General features: G+C 39.0%; 1 protein-coding gene across 1 annotated transcript; it reads right to left on the bottom strand.

Moving 5' to 3' along the window:
* Positions 1-23,945: 23,945 nt before the first annotated feature.
* Positions 23,946-25,626, bottom strand: LOC138870789 (uncharacterized). Its single transcript, XM_070148628.1, has 3 exons — positions 25,408-25,626; positions 25,058-25,115; positions 23,946-24,523 (listed from the first exon to the last, which is right to left on the bottom strand). Exons 1-3 carry the CDS (start codon positions 25,624-25,626, stop codon positions 23,946-23,948), a joined length of 855 nt encoding a protein of 284 aa, XP_070004729.1.
* Between the last annotated feature and the right edge of the window lie 337 nt (positions 25,627-25,963).

Below are 25,963 nucleotides of genomic sequence, written 5' to 3'. Positions count from 1 at the left end.
TGGACCACCTTGATACAACCAATTACTTTTTGGTGGTATGGTTAATCAGAGACTCTGTTCTTTGAGACCATCTGTGTGCACGAAAAGGAAGTGATGCAATTAATCAGGGACCACAAATTTCCTTCTACTGTACTCACTTTTGAAGGGAAGTGTTGGTTATACATCATTAATAAATGCTTGATGCTTTCGGACAACACAACTGAGGTGAATGGTTCCCGAGCTACTCTGATTTGTGTGATTTTTTAATGGCCACGACTTTGATGTGGCTAAGGTCATTCAAGACGAGATAAAAATTGTTGTATGGTGCAGAGGTATGGGTTCTTTTTCCCGTCGTTAGTCACTCAGTTGTGCCATGAGACACGGGTACCAAAAAACAAGGCTACGAACAGAAAGGTCAAAAGAGGGGAGAAATTTTAGGCTAATAAAGTTGTCATTGGGAAGGAACATGTTATGGTTGTTGAGGTTGAGAGTGAGAAGTCCGATGCACCCATAGAGGAAAGTGAGGTGCATGGGGAGGATGTTTAAGCTACTACCCCACGTGAGCAGGGAGTTGGAGAACCTTCTGACAGTGTGTGGGAAACAAGAATGGCTTCTTTGAAACAGGATATGGAGGGGATGCACACTTCTGTTAATGATTTTTGGCACTCGAGTGTAGTCACTTATTGAGTAAAATGCCAAGTCTGAGTGGAAAATCATGGCATGGCTGCGCGCACTTGGTCGGGCTTGTCACTTGGACCCCGACACCATCTCCGAAACAGATTGACCCAATCAAGGGAGTTTCCTACACCTTTGCATTTTAATTTTGTGACATGGGTACATGCCACTTATTAAGTGTGGGGGTGGGGGTATTATAAATAGCGCTGTTTAAATTGCTTTCCTGTTGAAAAAAACACAAATCCCAAAAATATTTTATTATTTTTTAGGTTAACTTCTTCACTTGTACTTCCATGGGTTTCTTGTTTGGTTCTTTACCATGGTCGTAAAATTTTGAACCAAACACTATTTAGAGTAGATTTTTGTTATTTCTTTGTTTTTAGATAATTGTTTTTTGAAAAGTTGCTTGTGGTTGGCAAAGTTGATTGTGCCTGACTGGTGGGATGCATGATCTTGTCCTTATAAGTCAGAGAGACCATTGGTGAATGTGGTCTGAATTGTGTGCCTATCCAAAATTCTATGTGTGGTGAGGCAAATATTTGTTTAGTGATCATGCCTAACAAGGTCCAGAACTTGTCTTGGTTGTGGATCAGGGCGAAATCATAGGTAATAGTTGAGTTTGGAGATGACCGTAGACCTTCTTTGATAGCCCTTTTTCTATTACTTTGAACCCTCCTAAGAATTAATTCGTTATCCCAGTTGAGCCTAATTTCCTCTTTCTTTGGCAACCACATTACAACCTAAACTCGTAATCGTCCCTAAGCACTCTAATGTCTTGTGTGTGATTCCAAAAGATGAAAAGAGTTAAATGTGGGGGTAGGGGTTGGTTTTGAGTGGAACCAATAAGAAGTGCAAAGGGTGCACCATCATGAATGTATGTGAGGTACGCGAGCAGGGGATTGTGAAAAGCGATAAGAAAAAAAAAAGAAAAAGAAATAGAAAATGGATCAATACTCTGATGATGAGTAAAGAAATGAAAGTGAACATTCCCCTACTGACGTAAAGTCCGTGTATGTTGTGCTTAAAGAAATGGGAACTGGGTGTTATTCTGAATTGGAAGCTTGGGGGAAATTTTAATTGTAAATGGTTTAGGTCACGTATGAAGTTGTAGGTATTAAAGTGCTTATAGAGGTGAAGATACTCTTATACAGATTATATACAACCTGTCCCATAGCCTAGTTACGACCAAATGCAAAGTCCTACATGATTTAGACGAAACTGTTCCTACATTAGTGGAGAGTTAAATTATAGCCAAGCTTATACTACTCTTGAAAGCATGATTCACTTCTTTGTGAGGATGAGTGATTGTTGTGTTATTGCCCTATGCTATTGTTTGCAATTGGTGTGTGAATGGGCATTATCTTTTTCTTGTGAGGTGAACTAAGGAGTCGATGTCGATTTGACGACAACACTAGTGGAATGTCATGACGGGGGTTGAGGTTGAATGTGACACCAGAATGGTATCTAGTTGATTTTGGCCGGTGACTTGTCTAAGGAAGTTGCAATGTTAGGAGCACTATAGTTTTAGATTTCCTTGAGACGAGCAAAGTCTAAGTGTGAGGGTGTTTGATGAGCTTAAAATTACTCGACACTTATGCTTGCTTTGTGGCCTTGATTTGGTTGATTTGTTAGATATTTAGTCTGATTATGGTCTAATATGTTGCTTTTCAATACAGGTAGTGCAGAGGGGATCAATGGATGGGTAGTGCATGAAATGGGAGGAAAACAAGCTAAGAGAGGAGGAAATCTAGATGCGCAGCCGCGCACGAGCAGCCCCAACTATGCACATGAGCATGCAAGTGTCATAGACAGACTGGTAGATGTGCACGAGCATACACCTAGATACGTGGCCGCGCATGTCTGTCTCGGGAAACTTAAACTAGGCCAAATTTTGTAATTTCTAGGCATTCTTCTTGACTTATATAAAGCCTAAGCTCGTCCCAAACTAGGTATCTGGGATTTTGGAGCAACGTTTGGAGAAAATAATGCAAGGAAACAACATAGACGTAAAATACTTCATCTGAAGCATTCAATACGAATGTTTGTTTGAATTCGTGGGTTGTAATGTTTTCTTGTCCTCTTAATACTCTTTTGATGAACAATTTCTCCAATATTGATAATTCCTTTTTAGGGTTATTTACAAATGTTGTGAATTGATTATTATTCAAAGGTTTGCTTTCTGTTAGTTGATTGACTTTGTTGAACGAGTTTTGAATTAAATTACAAAGTTATTTGGGTTTTCACTTTATTCGGAAGAGAAGTGTTACTGCAATTATCATTATGTTATCTTGTTGGGTAAATTTCACGACTATCATAGGTAATCGAAAGAGCTTGCAGAGTTATCAATTGACCTAATTTAGAGGAATAGTCGAGAGACGTTATTCATAAGAATATTCATTCAGCATATTCTTGTATACATTCATAGCACTTATCATTAGGTTGTTTTAACGGAACCCTCATTCATTTGGAAGAAGAATTTGAATCCTTAATATAGCTTAATCATCCGTTGAAATAGAAAGAGTCAATAGAAATTAAGAGTGAACTTAGCATAGAGTTATCACGAATAATAGTTGATCACATATCTTGTCAAAGCCCTTATTCCTCACATTGATATTCAATCATTTCTACATAGTCAGTCAATTTCCATTATTCATTCACAATTGAGAATCTTACTTTTTACTCTTAATTAGTTAATAACTATAAAATTCAAAGGTTTATTTTCCTGAATAGTGTTAAGCTGAAGATTCTTTTAAGTATTATTTAACACAATCCCTATGGAGACGATTTAATACTATACTATCTTTGACTAGGGCCTAAGTTTTATACACCGATTTTGTGGTCGTCACCTACCATCAACACCCCATACTTAGACCATTGCTCGTCCTCGAGCAATCAAATTATGCTTCATAAAGAGTCAATTTTTTCATCAAACCACTTCCTTAACTCATCATGCCAAAAATATTTAAAGCAGATTAAGCACCATGCTGTAACCACTTAGCCTCAAGACTCAACTCAAAAGCACCACGTATTTTTCAAAACCTACTCACTTACTCCAATATAGAGGCCAAAGACATTACCTTTCCTTCACAAATCATGTGCCCTGACACCAAAATAGCGAGTAGTTCATTGCCCTCTTCAACTAGCTCATGTAGGGCATCTTCCTTGAGATCAGAGTGTGCAATCGACTCATCTCGAGGTGCTCTTATTGCTTCCTTCATCTTGAACTCCACTATCACGACCCTGGTTCGCGCTCCGTGAACTATCGTGACGGCACCTAGTCTCCACGACTAGGTAAGCCTAACAATGCGAAAATTTGCGGAAGAAAATAATAAGAACGAAATAGTGAAATAAAATAGTGTTTAAAAGTGCCGCTTGGCATACACAATAACAACTCTCGAAATCTGAACACATTTCCCAAAACCCGAAATCTCATGATCACAAGCCTTTGAATGTCTACTAGTATCTAACTCCAGAATACCTAATAAAGGAAAGGAAAATACAGAAGGGCTAATACTAAAAAGGGGGAGTAGAAAGGGATACTTAAGTTTGCGGGCGCGGCAGATATACCTCGGAGTCTCTACAAGCGCCTCATCTCAAGCGTGATGAGTCTGAGTGGAGGCACCTGGATCTACACTTGAAAAACACACACAAAAAGGGCATGAGTACACCACAGCAGTACTCAGTAAATGCCAAGTCTAACCTCAGTCGGGTAGTGATGAGGAAGGTCAGGGCCCTATTGAGATTAAATAAAATATAAAATGTGATAGTATAAGATAAAGCAGTACAGTTGAAAGATAACCATAAGAATCAATACAGGATAATAAGGATAACTACAACTGAAACAGAAATAGAACACAATCACCAGAAATGCCACTCTTCTCAAAGACAATAATCGGGGATCTCCTAGCATCCCGAGAATCTCTTAGTACCCTCAATATATACCAGGGATCTCTTGGTATCCTCAATATATGCTAGGGATCTTTTGGTATCTCGAGGATCTCTTGGTATTCCGAGAATCTCTTGGTATCCTCAATATACGTGCTAGGGATCTATCAGTATCCCGCACCTCAATTAAAATCATCAATATGTACAGGGAATCTCCCGCGATGTCGTCCCGTAGTCCCAAAGTAAAACACACAATAACAACATAAGGAATACTCAATTAAGCTAAATTTCGTACCAAGTAAAACAGGTAATTCTAACCTAACATGCTTCACATAATACAATTATGGCAGTTTAAATAATAAAGCAATTAAGTAAATTAAACATACTTTTCTAAGCTAACAGCAGTTTTAAAGTAAGCAAGAAAGGAAAACACAATTTAAGCTACTTAAGTGAAAACAAGATTTTTCAACAATTAGCACAAGTAGACACTCGTCACCTCACGTACAAGGTATTTCAATTACCACAATATCAAATACTAAGGGGATTATCCCCCACACAAGGTTAGGTAAGCCACTCACCTCGAACCGGCCCAAAAGTCAACCCGAAACCACGTTCTTGCCACGAATACTCGGCTCCAAATGGACCAAATCTATTCAATTCAATTGCATAACATAAATAAACTTCAAGTAACTGATTCTACAAATAAATTCTAAGCTAATACGCGAAATTAGGTAAAATGCCAAAATGCCCCTCATGCCCATGTCTCGGAATTGGGTGAAATTTACATTTTCAGAAACCTCGTACTCTCACGAGTCTATACATAATAAGAACACTAAAATCGGAGTTCAATTGACCCCACAAATACTCATGTTAAGGTCTCTTAATCTCAAGCCCTAATTACCCATTTTTCCCAAATATTTCACCACTAATTAGGTCTTTAATCACATATAAACGAGTTATGAAGTCAAAAATGTTACCTCCAAGTGATTCCCCTTTGGTTTACTCAAAAATCACCCTCAAAAGCTTCAAACCCGTTCAAAAATGGTGGGAAAATGAAGAAGGGTCGCAGATGGGCTATTTAAATACTACCTAGATATTCCTTCTTCGCGAACGCGGAAGGCCCCTCGCGTTCGAGAAGCACAAATTTGCTTGGGTCCTGATTCCTTCATCGTGAACATGATACACGGGATGGGAACGCGATGCACAGCCTTCTCCTACGCGAACGCGGGAACACCATCGCGAACGCGTAGGTATGAAACCTCCCAGCTTCGCAAATGTAGGAGACTCTTTGCGAATGCAAAGCAGAAAAAAACTCCCCCAACCCCAGCCCCAGCTCCTCTTCATGAACGCGAGACCCTACTCACGAACGCGAAGAAGGGAACCAGAACTAGGTTGCTGCAATTTTTCTGCAATTTCAACAAGTCTTAAAATGCCCCATTGAGCATCCGAAGCACACCCGAGGCCCCTGGGACCTCAACCAAACATGCCAACCAATCCTAAAACATCATTCAAACTTGTTCCAATATTCGAAACGCTCAAAACAACATCAAAACACCAATTTAGCATCGGATTCAAGCCTAAGAACTTCAAAAACTCTCAAAATACGCTTTCGATCAAAAAGTCTATCAAACCTCATCTGAATGACTTGAAATTTTGCACACACGTCACATTCAACGGAGCTAACGGAACCATCAGAATTCCATTCTGAGGCCATCTTCACACTGTTCTAACTACAGTCAAATTTCCAAAACTTAAGCTCTCATTTAGGGACTAAGTGTCCCAAAACTCTCTGAAACTCCCAATAATTCCTCCTGCCAACTCATAATAGCATAAACAAACACGGGGAAAGCAGTTAATAGGGGATCGGGGCATAAATTCTTAAAACGACCGGCCGGGTCGTTACATCCTCTCACATTTAAACATTCATTCGTCCTCGAACGAGTATAGAGACATACCTGAAGTAGTGAAAAGATGAGGGTAACGGCTTCGCATATCCTCTCGGTCTCCTAGGTCGCCTCCTCGACCGGCTGACCCCACCACTAAACCCTCACTGATGCAATGTTCTTTGACCTCAGCTTTCTAACATGCCTGTCCAGTATTGCCACTGGCTCCTCAACATAAGATAGATCCTTGTCCAACTGGATTGAACTGAAATCCAACACGTGCGATGGATCACCGTGATACCTCCGAAGCATAGAAACATGAAATACCGAATGAACTCCTGCCAAGCTGGCAGGCAAGGCAAGCTCATAAGCAACCTCCCCAACATTCTTCAATATCTCAAAAGGGCCAATAAACCTCGGACTCAACTTCCCCTTCTTCTCAAATCTCATACCGCCCTTCATAGGTGAAACCCAAAGTAGAACCTACTCTCCAACCCTATAGGAAACATCAGGACCCTTCTGATCTGCATAGCTCTTCTATCTGGACTGGGCTGTACAGAGTCTATCCTGAATCACCTTAACCTTTTCCAAAGCATCCTGAACCAAGTTTATGCCCAATAATCTGGCCTCACCCAATAACCTTAACCGGTCTCTGGTGCTCATACTTCACCTGCTAACAGTTGAGGCACCGAGCTACAAATCCAACTATATCTTTGTTCATCCGCCTCCACCAGTAGTGTTGTCTCAAATCCTGATACATCTTAGCGGCACCCGGATGAATGGAATACCGCAAACTATAGGCCTCCTCTAGAATCATCTCCCGAAGACCGTCAACATTGGCTACACAAATCCGACCATGCATCCTCAATACCCCGTCATCACCAATGGTCACATCTCTGGCAGCACCATGCTAAACCTTATCCTTGAGGACAAACAAATGAGGTTCATCATACTGACGCTCCCTAATATGATCAAATAAGGAAGACCGAGAAACCACTCAAGCTAGAACCCGACTGGGATCCGAAAAATCCAATCTGACAAACTGGTTGGCTAAGGCCTGAACATCCATCGCCATAGGCCTCTCCGATGCTGGTAAATAAACCAAATTCCCCAAACTCTCTGCCCGGCGACTCAAGGCATCGGCCACCACATTGGCCTTGCTTGGGTGGTACGAAATAGTGATATCATATTCCTTCAGTAACTCTAATCACCTCCTCTGGCACAAGTTTAGATATTTTTACTTGAACAGGTGCTACAATCTCCAATGATCATTATAAATCTCACAAGGCAAACCGTACAAATAATGATGCCAGATCTTTAGGGCATAAACAATGGCAGCTAACTCAAGGTCGTGGACCAGATAATTCTTCTCATGAACCTTCAACTATCTGGATGCATAGGCAATCACCCTACCGTCCTGCATCAAAATCGCTCCAAGGCCAATGCTCGAGGCATCACAATAAATAGTGTAAGACCCCGAACCTATAGGCAATATCAAAATTGGGGCTGTACTCAGAGCTGACTTGAGCTTCTGAAAGCTTGCCTCACACTTTTCCGTCCACTGGAATGGAGAACCCTTCTGGGTCAACCTGGTCATAGGGGCTGCAATAAATGAAAACCCCTCAACAAAACGACGGTAATAACCCGCTAAGACAAGAAAACTATAGATCTCTGTAGCTGAGGATGGTCTGGGCCAACTCTGCACTGCCTCTACTTTCTTTGGATCCACATGAATACCCTCACTTGACACCACGTGGCATAATAATTCCACGGAATCCAACCAAAACTCACATTTCGAGAACCTAGCATATAACTTATTTTCTCTCAAGGTCTGAAGCACTGTCCTCAGGTGCTTCTCATGATCTTCCCGACTCCAGGAATACACTAGAATATCATCAATAAAGATAATGACAAACGAGTTAAGTTACGGTCGGAACACACTGTGCATCAAATGCATAAAGGTTGTTAGGGCATTGGTCAGCCCAAATGACATAACAAGGAACTCGTAATGACCATACCGAGTCCTGAGAGCAGTCTTCAGGATATCTGGCTCCCGAATCTTCAACTGATGGTAACCTGAGCACAAGTCAATCTTAGAAAACACTCATGCGCCCTGAAGCTGGTCAAACAGATCATCAATACGAGGCAAAGGATAACGGTTCTTCACTATAACTTTGTTCAACTAACGATAATCAATACACATACGCATAGAACCATCTTTTTTATTCACAAACAAGACAGGAGCACCCCAAGGTGATACACGGGCTGAATAAAACCCTTATCAAGCAATTCCTGTAACTAATCCTTGAACTCCTTTGTAACGACACGACATGTTGTTTTAAGAATTAACGCCTCGTTCAGCGACTTAAGATCTCGAGCAGCTTCGTAATATGTATTATGACCCACATGTGAGGTAGAGTTTGGTTTTCGGAAGATTTGGAGTTAAATTTAAAGAATAGTCCTTATTTTGAAACTTAAATGGAAAGAGTTGATCGGAGAGTTGAATTTTGAGCAAACGACCCCAAAATGGAATTGTGATGCATCCAATAGTTTCGTATGGTGATTTTGTACTTAGGAGCATGTTCGAATTTGGATTTGGAAGTCCGTAGGACAATTCGACTCATTTTGGCAAAAGTTGGAAAATAGAAGATTTTTGAAAAGTTTGACCGAGAGTTGACTTTTTGATTTCGGGGTCGGAATCCAATTCTAAAAATTGGAACAACTCCATTATGTCATTTATGACTTGTGCACAAAATTTGAAGTCATTCCGGATTGATTTGATATGTTTTGGCACAAAAATATAGAAGTTGGAAGATTTGAAAACTCATAATTCGATTCGATGCGATATTCGTGATTTCGGCATTTTTTGGCGTAGTTTGAAGCCTCAATTAAGTTTGTATTATATTTTGTAACATGTTGGTATAATTAGTTAAGGTCTCGAGAATCTTGGGTGGATTTCGGAAGGTTAACGGAATGGATTTCGTACAAAAGAAACTGCTACTTTTCCTGCTGCAGCTGCTGTTTTGGACGTTAATGGTGCAATCGTGGAGGCTACTTGGAAGCTGATATCTCGAATTCTATAAAGAATCTGAAAATTTGCAAAACATAAAAATTGTAGCCCTTTAATTCTAGTTTCCAGGAAGCTAAATTATTCATCATTTAGATATTTGTAATGAAAGTTATGATCGATTTAATAAAGGCTGGTAATGTTGTTTTGCAATTTTCCCAAAAATTTCTAATGCGAGGAGCCTATTTTGGAAGCTTATATCTCGAAATACATAAGGAATCTGAAGATTTTCAAATCATGAAAGTTGTAGACCTTGTATTCTAGTTTCCAAAAATTTAAACCATTCATAATTCGGACATTTGTACAGTAAGTTATGACCAATTGAATAAAGGTTGCTAAAGCTATTTCTTGTGGACATTTAGTGACGACTTTTAGTGATGAAAATGGCTTTTAGTGACGGATGGGCAGAAACATTTAATCACAAAAATCAGCGGTTTGCCATTTTGTTTTGGAATTTTTGGAGCTCGGTTCTTGGGCGATTTTTGGGAGATTTTCACATGAAAACATTGGGGTAAGTTTTCCTTATCCTATATTGATTATATTTCATGATTCCATACTCATTTACATCATGAATCCATGAATTTATAGAAGAAAAATTAGATTTTTAGCAAATCTTCCAAAAACGAAAATTTAAGATTTGAAAGCCAATCCGATGTCAGAATTTGATAAAATTGGTATGGTTGAACTCGTATCGGAATGGGTGTTCGGATTTCGTAAAATTATGTCGGCTTCCGAGAGGCAGGTCCCGCATTAGAATAAAAATTTTAAGTCGACGTTATATTATCCGGAATTGTTTCCGATGAATTTAAATGAAGTTATACAATTAATTTGGATAGATTTGAGCTATCCAGAGGTTGATTCAAGCAGGGAGGAAATTTTGGAATGTCGAACTAACCTCATAAAGGTAAGTATCTTGCCTAACTCTGTGGGGGGGAATTTTCCCTTATGCATTGAGTTTATGTGGAAATTGTTTGATTGAAAACCATGTACGTGAGGTGATGAGTACGTACTTGGTTTGTATGTGCAAATTATATCGGTTAAAATTCGTAGACGCCCGTATATATTTAATTGAAAATGGTTGACACTTAGTAAATCTTTGATTGTCATGCTTTATTCTTTGTTTATCGATTTTGTATTTATATAATAATTTGGTGTGATTGCCGCTTGGATATTTTTGTGAATTCCAGGTATTTGTTGATTTGATATTTCCTGGAAATAATTTTATTATGGATTTTTCATTTGTAAATAATTAATTAAATAAGTTAAGAAGAGGCATTAATATAATTATCGAAAATATGAATTAAAGAAGGTGTTGCCCTATGATGAATTATTTTCCATCCTTGTTGTTTTGAGGTTTTATATACGTTGTGTGGAGTCTTGGGCTTTTTGTGGTAATATTAATTGATTTTGTTGTATCTTTGGAATTTGTTGTGGCCTATGGGTAATTTGTGATATGCATTGTTGTGTTGTGTTGTTGTGATAACATTTTGTGCAAGTTTTTGGTGTAAATTGAGTTATTTTTATGAAGACACAAGGGTGGCATACCTTTATTAATATTACGTGGGTATAAGAGTGGCATTTCACTGTGGTTACGTGTGTTGGAATATTGTCTGGGCGGAGAGATAAGGGTGGCTATTGTACGGAGCGATAAGGGAGGCTATTATAGGAGCGATAAGGGTGGCTATAGTCAGCGATGATATGTAATGATGTGGAGATATTGTGTTGGTGATATTTATGTAATGTTGTGATTTTCTTGTGAGTTCTTTTATAACTTGTGCAACTTGCTTTGTTAATTCAGCAAAATTGATAATAGCCTGGTACATGTTGAGATTGTGAGCCTGTGGATGTTGCCGGGCAAATTACGATATGGGCACGAGGTGCCGGGAAAAATATTATGATTTTATTAATGGAATATTATGATGTAGGCACGAGGTACAGTGAGTAAATGATGATAATATTGGCACGTGAGTTACCCGTGCGGTTGTGATAGAAATGTGGGCACGAGATGTCATGAATATATGAAAGTGGGTTGAGACATTTATTATTTATGATTATGAAATGAGGCGTCACACGGCGATTTTTACTTGAAAGAATTATATTCGAAAGATGTTTATTTGAAAGAAATATATTCGAAAGATATTTATTTGAAAGAATCATATTCAAAAGATGTTTATTTGAATGAAATATATTGAAAGATATTTATTTGAAGGAAGTATATTCGAAATATGTTTATTGGAAAGTCTAATATATTAGAGATTATTTCTTGAAGGATTTATAGGCGAAAGATTTATATTTGAAGGACTTGATTAATTGATTGCACTTGTATTCTTTATTTGTTGAGCAGTATTTATGGTGTTCTTGTTGCCCTGCTGTTTATATCACTGGTTTATTATTGTTGTCATCATTGTTATTTGTTTCCTATTATTTTGTATGCCACAGGTTGTTAGACTAGTGAGTGTCTTGACTGTACCTCGTCACTACTCCACCGAGGTTAGTCTTGATACTTACTAGGTACCGTTGTGGTGTACTCATACTATACTTCTATACATTTTTTTATGTACAAAGCCAGGTATTGGAGATATAGGACTCGGACAGAGTTAGAGTGTGATCACAAGGATTCAAGGTAGAGTTTTTTGGTCGTCGCAGTCCCTTGGAGTCTTTTCCTTTTATCGTACTGTCAATTATTATTTGAGCAGTAGTGTATATTTAATTTCCTTCAAATCATTTCATGTATTCAGTTAGAGTTCGTGACTCAGTACTACCAGTCTTGGGAGGTTGTATCTTTATTTTCGACACTTGTTTCTATTTATAAAAAAAATGACTTGAATTTTTATAAACGGCTTACTTAGTCTTAGAGACTAAGTGTCATCACGACATTTATGGTGGGATTTTGGGTCGTGACAAGTTGGTATCAGAGCTCTAGGTTCATAGGTTCTATGAGTTACGAACGGTTTTAGTAGAGTCTTGCAGATCGGTACGGAGACGTCTGTACTTATCTTTGAAAGGCTACAGAGCTAGTAGGAAAATTTCCACTTCTTTCATTCCTTATCGTGCGGCATTTATTCAGCTAGAAGCATATATCATATGTTCTTTTGCATCCACTAGTGTATAAAATTGTGCACTTAGTATCAACCATGCGCCAATGGTTCGTGATACTACAGAGGAGTTATAAGGGAGCCAGGATTGCTCAACCATTGTTACCGCGTGTCATCCATATCGATAATGCGGAAGTATTTAAAGATCATTCGGTTGTGTACATGGGGTGCAATAGGTTCTGACATCTGGTTGATAAGTACGATCTTAAGAAGGCTTAATTAGTTTCCTAATCATCACAATCGTGGCATGGTCATGAGGTGGATGTAGATCCGAAGATATTGGTGGTATTAGAGACAATGTGGTTTGTATGGGATTTCTATTTCGCGAAGGGTACATATTAGCAAGCCAAGACATTGGAGGAAATGAGTTTAACTGTCATGAGGATGACATGCACCAAATAAATGGCTTGAGGTGTCTTATGATGGTGTCGTACGAGCGATAAAGTTTCGTATTGTGGATTATCAGAATGTGTCTTATGGCTTCACACCAAGTGAAGGGAGTCCACTATCAACGATCAAATTGTGGGGTCATGTGTAATATCAGTTTTGGCCTGAGATGTATTTATGTGGTATTCAAAGGTTCTCTGAAACTTGTATATGAGTAAGAGCTGAGATTTGTATGTGATGATGTTGGGACTTTCGATATTCCTGTGTCCATAATAATTCTACATTTCAGTATCAGCAGGGACATGGAAACAATTTCAGAATACTCATAGTGCTCCAGTTAATCAGGGCACTCTAATGGGGCAGTCATCTTTTAATGCACCACTGGCATAGGATTCCTTCAATGGTTATTCTAGTTATCCAGCACAGACTCAAGATGAGCCGCCGAACTGAATATGGGTTGTTATGAATGTGGTGATACTAGGAACATCATGAGAAATTGTCCCTGACTTGGGAGAAATTTATTTCATTAGAACACTCAGTCCACATACTCCATTATAGCTACTAATCTACATACACTACATATTAGAGATGGAGGACGAATGGGTAGATGGCGCCTAAGAGGTGGAGGCCCAACCCATTGATATAATTGCTATGGTGTGGCTGAGGCTACTACACTAGATGGTGTCATTACAGGTACGATTCTGATTGTTATAAAAAGGATATTTTTCCTTAATTTGATTTGGTTCTGAAAATTGAGGCGAGTCCTCCTATTATGCTCCGCTTATGAGTGAGCTTCGTAATTTTGTGACCCACTTTTATGTTTATCCCTATTGGGAAATTTGATGATGCTAGCCCGTGTATATCGTTTTATTTTGTACACTACTGAGGGCTATAAGTCCAAAAATTACTTTCTATTACTCACTACAGTGGATTTGATGTGATTTCGGAATAATTGATTTCAATTTTTATGAATTGTATGCCCTATTGGTATGGGGGATCATTCTGTGTTGTGATTTTTATCAGAATTTATGAGAAGAAAGAAAAGAAATGGAAAGAATTCAGTTGACACAATGTGCAATTACTTGTGATGCAGAGTTGAGGACGAGATCCTCACAATTTTTATATGATGTAAAATATTTAAAACGGGCTACAAGCTGTGGTGAGAGTTATATAAGGACAAGGTCCTTGTGGTGAAAAAATTATATGTTTAAATTCTCCTCTTGTGAAATTTAAATTTGTATTATAGTATTAATAGGGAGTCATGCCTGTTAGGCTTATTTGATAATTTTTTTATGTGATTCTATGCATATTTAGCCATTTTTGTGTTGTAACTATTGAGTTTTGACCTACGAGGTGAGTGCCCAGGTGGCATTAAATATGATTTGTTGATTCGGGTAAATAATGATGAGGTTTTCATGCCTCGCGATTGGCTGTCAATGTTGTAAAAAAAATTAAAATGAGATTTTGGTTAACATGAGGCTAATTGGCGATATTGTAATTGATTATAAACAACTATTAAGACCAGAGATGTGGTTATGGGCATATATATGATGTGTTTCATGTCCAGATATTATTATGATGATGCAATGCATGTAATGCTGAGATTAGCATTATTGATATATACATTATGGTGTTGCTGGGTTGTGGATGTGTTGTTAGGAGTTGTTTTGGTGTTACTCTGGCAGGTGAATAGGCCCAATTACAGGGGAGGCTCTGCCGAAATTTCTGAAAAATTTGGGAGTTAGAAAAATTTGGGACATTGAGATGTGCGAAGAAAGAGATAAGTTATGTTATGTGTTTGAGGCCGGACTCTACTTCTCATTTGAGAATTAATGATTCTAAGTAGGGGAGAATGTAACACCCCGAAAATTTTTGAAGTACTTAAGCGCTATTAAGAATGTTGATGTGTGCATAGGCACGAGTGGCTATAGCCAGTTGAGACTAATATCGTGCGTTGATGTGAAAGTCAGACTTTTTGAAATTTGATTGGAGTGTAAGGAATTGACTTTAAAGCTTATAAATATTGATAAAAGAAATAATCTCAAATGAGATGGTGTTGGCGGACCCTTGCTAAATTTATGGTGACGTAGAATCACCTGTGAGTATGTGTGAAATGATGCACTCAGTAATTTAATGTCCTCAGAATAATTTTTGGCACGTTCGAGGACGAACGTATGTTTTAAGAAAGGGAGAATGTAACGACCCAACTTGTCGTTTTAAGAATTAATGCCTCGTTTAGTGACTTAAGATCTCGAGTAGATTCATAATATGTATTATGACTCGCATATGAGGTCGAGTTTGGTTTTCGGAAGATTCGGAGTTAAATTTAAAGAATAGTTCTCATTTTGAAGTTTAAATGGAAAGAGTTGACCGAAGAGTTGACTTTTGAGCAGACGACCCCGGAATAAAATTTTGATGATTCCAATAGTTTCGTATGGTGATTTTATACTTAGAAGCATGTTCGGATTTGGATTTGGAAGTCCGTAGGATAATTCGGAGCATTTTAGTGAAAGTTGGAAAATAGAAGATTTTGAAAAGTTTGACCGAGAGTTGACTTTTTAATTTCGGGGTCGGAATCCAATTCTGAAGATTGAAACAACTCCATTATGTCATTTATGACTTGTGCACAAAATTTGAAGTCATTCCGGATTAATTTGATATGTTTTGGCGCAAAAATATAGAAGTTGGAAGATTTGAAAACTCATAATTCGATTCGATGTGCGATTCGTGATTTCGGCGTTGTTTGACGTGTTTTGAAGCCTCAATTAAGTTCGTATTGTATTTTTGAACATGTTGGTATAATCGGTTAAGGTCTAGAGAGTCTTGGGTGGATTTCGGAAGGTTAACGGAATGGATTTCGGACAAAAGAAACTGTTGCTTTTTCTGCTGCAGCTGCTGTTTTGGACGTTAATGGTGCAATCGAGGAGGCTACTTTGGAAGCTGATATCTCGAATTCTATAAAGAATCTAGTTTCTAGAAAGCTAAACCATTCATCATTTAGATATTTGTACAGAAAGTTATGATCGATTTAATGAAGGATGGTAATGTTGTTTTGTAATTTTTCCAGAAATTTCTGATGCGAGGAGCTATTTTGAAAGCTTATATCTCGAAATCCATAAGGAATCTGAAGCTTTGACAAACATGAAAGTTGTAGACCTTGTATTCTAGTTTCCATGAAGTTAAACCATTCTTAATTTGGACATTTGTACAGTGAATTATGACCGATTGAATAAAGACTGTTAAAGTTGTTTCTTCTGGACATTTAGTGACGAAAATGGCTTTTAGTGACGGATAGGCAGAAACATTTAATCGCAAAAATCAGCACTTTGCCATTTCGTTTTGGAATTTTTGGAGCTCGATTCTTGGGCGATTTGTGGGCGATTTTCACGTGAAAACATTGGAGTAAGTCTTCCTTATCCTATATTGATTATAATTCATGATTCCATACTAATTTACATCATGAATCCATGAATTTATGGAAGAAAAATCAGATTTTTAGCAAATTTTTCAAAAACGAAAATTTAAGATTTGAAAGCCAATCTGATGTCGGAATTTGATAAAATTGGTATGATTGAACTCGTATCGGAATGGTTGTTCGGATTTAGTAAAAATTATGTCGGGTTCCGAGAAGCGGGTCCCACGTTGACTTTTGGTTGCCTTTTTAGAATAAAATTTTTAAGTCGACGTTATATTATCCAGAATTGTTTCTGATGAATTAAAATGAAGTTATACAATTAATTTGGATAGATTTGAGCTATCCGGAGATCGATTCAAGCAAAGAGGCGATTTTGGAATATCAGACTAACTTCATAAAGGTAAGTATCTTGTCTAACCTTGTGGGGTGAATTTTCCCTTAGGCATTGAGTCTTATGTGGAAATTGTATGATTGGAAACCATGTATGCGAGGTGACGAGTACGTACTTGGTTTATATGTGCAAATTGTATCGGTTAAAATTCGTAGATACCCGTATATATTTAATTGAAAATGGTTGACACTTAGTAAATTTTTGATTGTCATGCTTTATTCTTTGTTTATCAATTTTGTATTTATATAATACTTTGGTGTGATTGTCTCTTGAATATTTTTGTAAATTCCAGGTGTTTGTTGATTTGATATTTCCTGGAAATAATTTTATTATGGATTTTTCATTTGTAAATAATTAATTAAATAAGTTAAGAAGAGGCATTAATATAATTATCGAAAATATGAATTAAAGAATGTGTTGCCCTATGATGAATTATTTTCCATCCTTGTTGTTTTGAGGTTTTATATACGTTGTGTGGAGTCTTGGGCTTTTTGTGGTAATATTAATTGATTTTATTGTATCTTTGGAATTTGTTGTGGCCTATGGGTAATTTGTGATATGCATTGTTGTGTTGTGTTGTTGTGATAACATTTTGTGCAAGTTTTTGGTGTAAATTGAGTTATTTTTATGAAGACACAAGGGTGGCATACCTTTATTAATATTACGTGGGTATAAGAGTGACATTTCACTGTGGTTACGTGTGTTGGAATATTGTCTGGGCGGAGAGATAAGGGTGGCTATTGTACGGAGCGATAAGGGAGGCTATTATAGGAGCGATAAGGGTGGCTATAGTCAGCGATGATATGTAATGATGTGGAGATATTGTGTTGGTGATATTTATGTAATGTTGTGATTTTCTTGTGAGTTCTTTTATAACTTGTGCAACTTGCTTTGTTAATTCAGCAAAATTGATAATAGTCTGGTACATGTTGAGATTGTGACCTTGTGGATATTGCCGGGCAAATTATGATATGGGCACGATGTGTCGGGAAAAATATTATGATTTTATTAATAGAAGATTATGATGTAGGCACGAGGTACAGTGAGTAAATGATGATAATATTGGCACGTGAGTTGCCCGTGCGGTTGTGATAGAAATGTGGGAACGAGGTGCCGTGAAAATATGAAAGTGGGTTGAGACATTTATTATTTATGATTATGAAATGAGGCGTCACACTGCGATTTTTACTTGAAAGAATTATATTCGAAAGATGTTTATTTGAAAGAAATATATTCGAAAGATATTTATTTGAAAGAATCATATTTGAAAGATGTTTATTTGAAAGAAATATATTGAAAGATATTTATTTGAAGGAAATATATTCGAAATATGTTTATTGGAAAGTCTTATATCTTAGAGATTATTTCTTGAAGGATTTATAGGCGAAAGATTTATATTTGAAGGACTTGATTAATTGATTGCACTTGTATTCATTATTCGTTGAGCAGTATTTATGGTGTTCTTGTTGCCCTGCTGTTTATATCACTGGTTGATTATTGTTGCCATCATTGTTATTTGTTTCCTATTATTTTGTATGCTATATTACACAGGTTGTTAGACTAGTGAGTATCTTCATTGTACCTCGTCACTACTCCACTGAGGTTAGTCTTGATACTTACTGGGTACCGCTGTGGTGTACTCATACTATACTTCTATATATTTTTTTATGTACAGAGCCAGGCATTGGAGATATAGGACTCGGACAGAGTTAGAGTGTGATCGCAAGGATTCAAGGTAGAGATGTTTGGTCGTCGCAGTCCCTTGGAGTCTTTTCCTTTTATCGTACTGTCAATTATTGTTTGAGCAGTAGTGTATATTTAATTTCCTTCAAGTCATTTTATGTATTCAGTTAGAATTCCTGACTCAGTACTACCAGTCTTGGGAGGTTTTATCTTTATTTTCGACACTTTTTTCTATTTATAAAAAAAATATGACTTGATTGTTATTATAAATGGCTTACTTAGTCTTAGAGACTAAGTGTCATCACGACATTTATGGTAGGATTTTGGGTCGTGACATCCTTCAACTCAGGAGGAGCCATACGATACGGAGGAATAGAAATGGGCTGAGTGCCTAGCAACAGATCAATGCCAAAATCAATATTTCTATTAGGCGGCATGCCCGGAAGATCAGCTGGAAACACATTAGGAAAATCTCGTACTATTGGGACTGAATCAACTGAAGGGGTATCAATACTGACATCTCTCACGTAAGCTAAATACGCATCCCACCCCTTCTCAACCATTCACTGAGCCTTAAGGAAAGAAATAACTCTACTGGGAGTGTGATCCGAAGTACCCCTCCACTCAACACGCGGTACACCTGGCATAGCCAGTGTCACGGTTTTTGCGTGACAATCAAGAATAGCATAATGGGGCGACAACCAGTCCATGCCCAAGATAATATCAAAATCTACCATGCTGAGTAACAATAAATCGGCTCTGGTATCAAAACCACTAAGAGCAACCAAAAACGACCGATAACTGCGGTCCGCAACAAGAGAATCTCCCACAGGAGTAGAAACATAAATAGGGGAACTCAAAGAATCCAAAGGTACACCCAAATGCGGAGCAAAATAAGAAGACACATAAGAGTAAGTGGAGCCTGGATTGAATAGAACCGATGCATCTCTGTGACAAACCAGTATAATACTTGTGATGACAGAATCGGAGGCAACAGCCTTGGTACGGGCAGGAAGGGCATAGTATCGGTCCTGGCCTCCCCCTCTAGGGCAACCTCTACCTCCCCGACTTCCACCTCTAGCTGGCTGAGCAGGTGGGGTAGCAACTGGAGCTGTAACCATAGCTTGAGAACTCTACGGGGCACGTTATGGCTGAGAAGTCTATGGAGGCGCACTCCTCCCAAGTCTAGGGCAATCCCTTACCACAGAGCGTGTGTCACCACACTCAAAACAAGATCTGGGAGGACGTGGCGGCTGTGACTGGCTCGGGCCAAGTTTGTTGGACTGACCTCTGAAAGCACCCCATGCAGGAGGCAGCTAGATATCGGAGGTGCATAATAAGGCTTCTGAGGCCTAGGAGGAGCTAGAATACCACTGGCTGCTGGAAGAGCTGAATGAATAAGGCAACTCATATAACCCCTACCATGATGACCTGCAGTTGGGGCACGGGAACCAGAATAATGGCCTGACTCTCGAGACCTCTTGGCTTCCCTCTCCTCTCTCTCCCTAGCATGCACACCCTCAATCCTCCTAGCAATACTCACCACCTACTGATAAAAAATATCCATCTCCAACTCACGAGCCATGATAGACCTGATGCTGGGAATAAGCCCTTCAATAAACCAGCGAACCCTCTTGCAAACAGTAGAAACCAAGGTTGGGGCATGTCTAGCCAAACTGGTGTAACGGACAATATACTTCAAGACAGTCATAGCACCCTGGCACAAATGCTCAAACTCTGCGGGTCATGCATCCCTGAGGCTCTGTGGAACAAACTCTCTCAGGAACATATCAAAAAATCGAGTCCAAGTCAGTGAAGCTACCTCATCCGAACTACCTAACTCATAGGTGCGCCACCACTCATATGCGGCTCCTCGAAGATGAAAGGCAATGAAAGACACCCCTACTCGATCCTGATATACCCATAGTGCGAAGGATACGGTGACACTCCTCCAGAAATACCATGGCATCATCTGAGGCTAACCCACTGAAAAAAGAGGATCATACTTCTTGAACCTCTCAAGACTCCGCTGCTCATCCTTTGAAACTGTTGCCCTGTCCTCGGGCTGACCTGGGGCTACAAGCTGTACAGGAATAATCTCTGGGACTTGATCAACAAGCACTCGCTTCTCAGGAGTGCGGATAGCGGGAGTCTATACTCCTCCCCCGGCCTGAGATGTAGCTTCAGCAAGGGGAAGCAACCCTACCTGAGCCAAAGTGGTGTACATGCTATTGAACTGTGCTAGAGTCTCCTGAAGTGCTGGAGTAGTAGTAGCAGTAGGCGTATAATGAGCTTGGACTCCGGCTAGAACTGCTGGTGGTACCTAGGTGGTAGTTCGTGCAGATGCTCTAGCTACACCACATGTGCGTCCTCGGGCCCTACCTCTGACGGTTGCAGTAGGGGGCGCAGGTTGATCATCTCGGGTAGCATGTGTCCTCACCATCAGTGAGAGAATAGAAGACAAAAGTTTAGAATTGTGATATCAAAATCTTGCACGACAAGGAAATCAAATGAAGTGGAATTTTCCTAATAGTTACATAGCCTCTCGTAGATAAGTACAGATGTCTCCGTACCGATTAGTGAGACTCTAATAAATCGGCTTGTGATTCATGACTCCTATGACCCTAGAGCTCTAATACCAACTTGTCACGACCCCGGTTCACCCTTCATGAACCATTGTGACGGCACCTAGTCTCTACGACTAGGTAAGCCTAACAATGCGGAAAATAAACTAATTTGTGGAAGAAAATAATAAGAACGAAATAGTGAAATAAAACAGTGTTTAAAAGTGTCGCTCGACATACACAATAACAACTCTCAAAATCTGAACACATTTCCCAAAACCTGGAATCTCATGATCACAAGCCTTTGGTCTGCGGACGCGGCAGATATGCCTCGGAGTCTCTACAAGTGCCTCGTCTCAATCGTGATGAATCTGAGTAGAGGTACCTAGATCTGCACATGAAAAACATGCACAGAAAAGGGCATGAGAACACCACAGCGGTGCTCTGTAAGTGCCAAGCCTAACCTCGGTCGGGTAGTGACGAGGAAGGTCAGGGCCCTACTGAGATTAAATAAAATTTAAGATGTGACAGTATAAGATAAAGCAATACAGTTGAAAGATAACCATAAGAATCAATATAGGATAATAAGGATAACTACAATTGAAACAGAAACAGAAAACAGTCACCAGGAATACCACTCTTCTCAAAGACAATAATCGGGGATCTCCCAGTATCCCGAGGATCTCTTAGTACCCTCAATACATGCCAGGGATCTCTTGGTATCTCGAGGATCTCTTGATATCCTCAATATATGCTAGGTATCTCTTGGTATCCCGAGGATCTCTTGGTATCATCAATATACGTGCTAGGGATCTCTCGGCATCCCGCACCTCAACTCAAATCATCAATATGTACAGGGGATCTCCCGGGATGCCGTCCCATAGTCCCAAAGTAAAAGACATAATAACAACACAAGGAATACTCAATTAAGCTAAATTTCGTACCATGTAAAATAGGTAATTCTAACCTAACATGTTTCACATAATACAATTATGGTAGTTTAAACAATAAAGCAATTAAGTAAATTAAACATGTTTTTCTAAGCTAACAGTAGTTTTAAATTTCATGTAGAGTAAGCAAGAAAGGAAAACACAATTTAAGCTACTTAAGTTAAAACATGTTTTTTCAACAATTAGCACAAGTACGCACTCGTCACCTCACGTACAAGGCATTTCAATTATCACAATACTAAATCCTAAGGGGAATGTCTCCCACACAAGGTTAGGCAAGCCACTTACCTTGAACCGGCTCAAAAGTTAACCTGAAACCACGTTCTTGCCACGAGTACTCGACTCCAAATGGCCCAATTCTATTCAATTCAATTGCATAGTGTAAATAACACTTCAAGTAACTGATTCTACAAATAAATTCTAAGCTAATACGTGAAATTAGGTAAAATGACCAAAACGCCCCTCGGGCCCACATCTCGGAATCGGGTGCAATTTATATTTTCAGAAACCTCGTACTCTCACAAGTCTATACATAAAAAGAACACTGAAATCGGAGTTCAATTGACCCCTCAAATACCCATGTTAAGGTCTCTTATTCTCAAGCCCTAATTACCTATTTTTTCCAAATTTTTCACCACTAATTAGGTCTTTAATCACATATAAATGAGTTATGAAGTCAAAAATGTTACCTATAAGTGATTCCCCTTTGGTTTCCTCAAAAATCACCCTCAAAAGCTTCAATCCCGTTCAAAAATGGTGGATTAATGAAGAAGGGTTGCGGATGGGCTATTTAAGTACTGCCCAGATATTCCTTCTTCGCGAACGCGGAAGGCCTCTCGCATTCGCGAAGCAATAATTCGCTTGGATCTAGATTCCTTCATCGTGAACGCGATACACGGGACGCGAACGCGATGCACAGCCTCCTCCTCCTATGCAAACGCGGGAACACCATCGCGAACGCGTAGGTATGAAACCTCCCAGCTTCGCGAATGCGAAGCACAAAAAAACTCCCCCAGCTCCTCTTCTCGAACGTGAGACCCTACTCGCTAACACGAAGAAGGAAACCAGAACTGGGCTGCTGCAATTTTTCTGCAATTTCAACAAGTCCCAAAATGCCCCGTTGAGCATCCGAAACACACCCGAGGCCACTTGGACCTCAACAAAACATGCCAACCAATCCTAAAACATCATTCAAACTTGTTTCAATCTTTGGAACGCTCAAAACAACATCAAAACACCAATTTAGCATCGGATTGAAGCCTAAGAACTTCAAAAACTCTCAAATACGCTTTCGATCAAAAAGTCTATCAAACCTCGTCCGAATAACCTGAAATTTTGTACACACGTCACATTCAACACTACGGAGCTACTCCTACTTTCGGAATTCCATTCCGACCCTCGGATCAAAATCTTACTATCGAACCGGAAACTTCAAAAATTTAACTTTCGGGATTTCAAGCCTAAATTAGCTACGGACCTCCAAAACACCATCTGAATATGCTCCTAAACCCAAAATCACCCAACGGAGCTAACGGAACCATCGAAATTCCATTTTGACGCCGTCTTCATACTATTCCGACTACGATCAAATTTCCAAAACTTAAGCTCTTATTTAGGGACTAAGTGTCCCAAAACTCTCCGAAACTCCCAATAATTCCTCCTGGCAACTCACAATAGCAGAAAAAGACATGGAGAAAGTAGTTAATAGGGGATCGGGGCATAAATTTTTAAAACGACTGGCCGGGTTGTTACATCCACTCTTCATTTCCCCACTCTTAGCAAGAGCTACCTTTCCTGATATCCAATATAGCTCTGCCAGTATCTAAGAAGGGTCTTCCTAATGTCAGAGTGACCTCCTTATTCTCCTCCATGCTCGGTACAATGAAGTCCATAGGGAATGCAAATTTATCCATCCGAACTAAATACATCTCCCACTATTCCTTTAGGTATTATTGTGGTCTGATCCGCTAACTACAAAGACACAAGTACAGATTTAGTTGACCCAATTCCTTTCTTTAGCTTCCTAAAAATAGACAAAGGTATAAGATTAATAGAAGCACCTGAATCACGCAAAGATATTTCAAATTTAGTACTTCCTAGAGAGCAAGGTATAGTGAAACTCCCTGGATTTTCATATTTCTGAGGGTGCTTATTTCGTAGAATGGCATTGCACTTAGCATTGATCTTAACCACCGATGCCTCTTCCAATTTTTGCTTATTTGACAATAATTTTTTTAGGAACTTGTCATATGCTGGCATTTGAAAGAGGACCTCCGTGAAAGATGGACTAATATGTATCTTCTTAAGCACTGCTAGAAAATTCCCAAATTGTTTATCTAACTTCTCTCTTCTTTTCTTATAAGGGAAAGGTAAAGCATGCATATGTTTTCTTTCTTCAGTCTCTTCATTACTTTTTTGCTTGTCTTTCTTCTTTCTTGTTGCAACCTCATATTTATTCTTCTTCTTGCAACTATCCTCATGTTTTGCCCTCACTTCACCCCCTCGATTCTCATTACTTCTCTGCTCCCCTACAATCTTAACTTTGTTTTCTAGTCAACTCATCATTCTGTTTTGCAATAGGATCCTGTAAGACTTTCCTACTCCTCAAATACATTGTATTTATTATTTCTTTTAGATTTTTTTCAATATAAGAAGGAATGATTACTAGAGCCCTCTTAGAGAATAACTTCTCTATCTGTCCCATTTGCCTCTCTAAGTTTCGAATGGTTGTACCATGAGTTTCAAGTCTCTAATCTATAAATAATGAAAGCCTTCATTAGATTTTCCATATCGGATAGACTAGACTATTGAAGTTGGTGTAGCTGCCTTTGCTGATTCTGAAAACCTGAAGCTCCTTATCCCTGAGGCGTAGGATTATTCTGATGCCACAAGTTCAACCTACCACTTAGTGAACTCCACGAAAAACTCAGGTGCCTCTATACCATGGAGTTAAAATTATTACCACCTTGTTAGTTGCCTCTGTCAAAGTTTCCCACAATATTTACTACTTCATCTATAGCTGGGCCTGACACTCATGCGTTGGATGACCCATTCTACAAAATCACAAACTGCTTGTGGCTCACTCTGTACATTTGCTAAGGTCAACTTCTTGATATCTTTAGCAATAGCTGCTATTTGGGCCTACATTGCAATAGACGATTCTACTTGGTGCACATCTGCTGACCTCTTTCGTTCACCTTTATCAGTAGGCCATTGATATGTACCTTCAGATAGACTATTTAGAAGATTGACAATTTCTTCTGGAGTTTTCTTCATCAACAGACCTCCCACTGCAATATTTGGTACTTTCTTGATGTATGGGTATTAAGCCATCCTAGAAATTTTGGAGTTGCATCCATTATTCCATTCCATTGTGTAGGATTCTTCTTAAGAGATCCTTAAACCATTCCCATGCCTCAAACATGGTTTCTACCTCATCTTGATTGGAGTTGTGAATCTCCTTTCTCATCTTTCTTGTCTTAGCAGCAGAGAAGTACTTATCTAATAATTCTTTTGTCATCTCTTCCCATGTACGGATAGAACCAGTAGGTAGACTCTGTAGCCATTGTTTTGCATCATCCTTCAGTGAGGAAGGAAATGCTTTGAGGCAGATAGCATCGTGAGATGATCCATTGTAACGAAAAGTGTTCATGATCTTATCAAAGTCCATCAAATGATTGTTAGGATCTTCGTTGGTTTGCTTCTAAAGATGCAATTATTTTTAATGGGTTGGATGACTTCTTGCTTGAGTTAAACATTTTTAGTATAAATGGGTGAGGGTCTCACACTCGACTGTCATTGGTTATAGATCGGCCTAGCATAAACTCCCAGTGATCCCCCAGTCTTACGGGCCACGTTTTCAAACTCGTCTTCAACCAAGGATCGATTTAGATTGAATCTTCAACCCTCATCCACTTCGACAGTCTCATCAGCAGCTCTAAGGGCTTCTTCAGCCGCGTCCCATGCATCTACTTCTCTCAGTTATGCTG

The sequence above is a fragment of the Nicotiana sylvestris genome, chromosome 6 (assembly GCF_000393655.2).
Source record: "Nicotiana sylvestris chromosome 6, ASM39365v2, whole genome shotgun sequence".
Lineage (NCBI taxonomy): Eukaryota > Viridiplantae > Streptophyta > Magnoliopsida > Solanales > Solanaceae > Nicotiana > Nicotiana sylvestris.
Note: the sequence above shows the minus strand (reverse complement) of the source record. Positions and strands in the feature narration are given on the sequence as shown.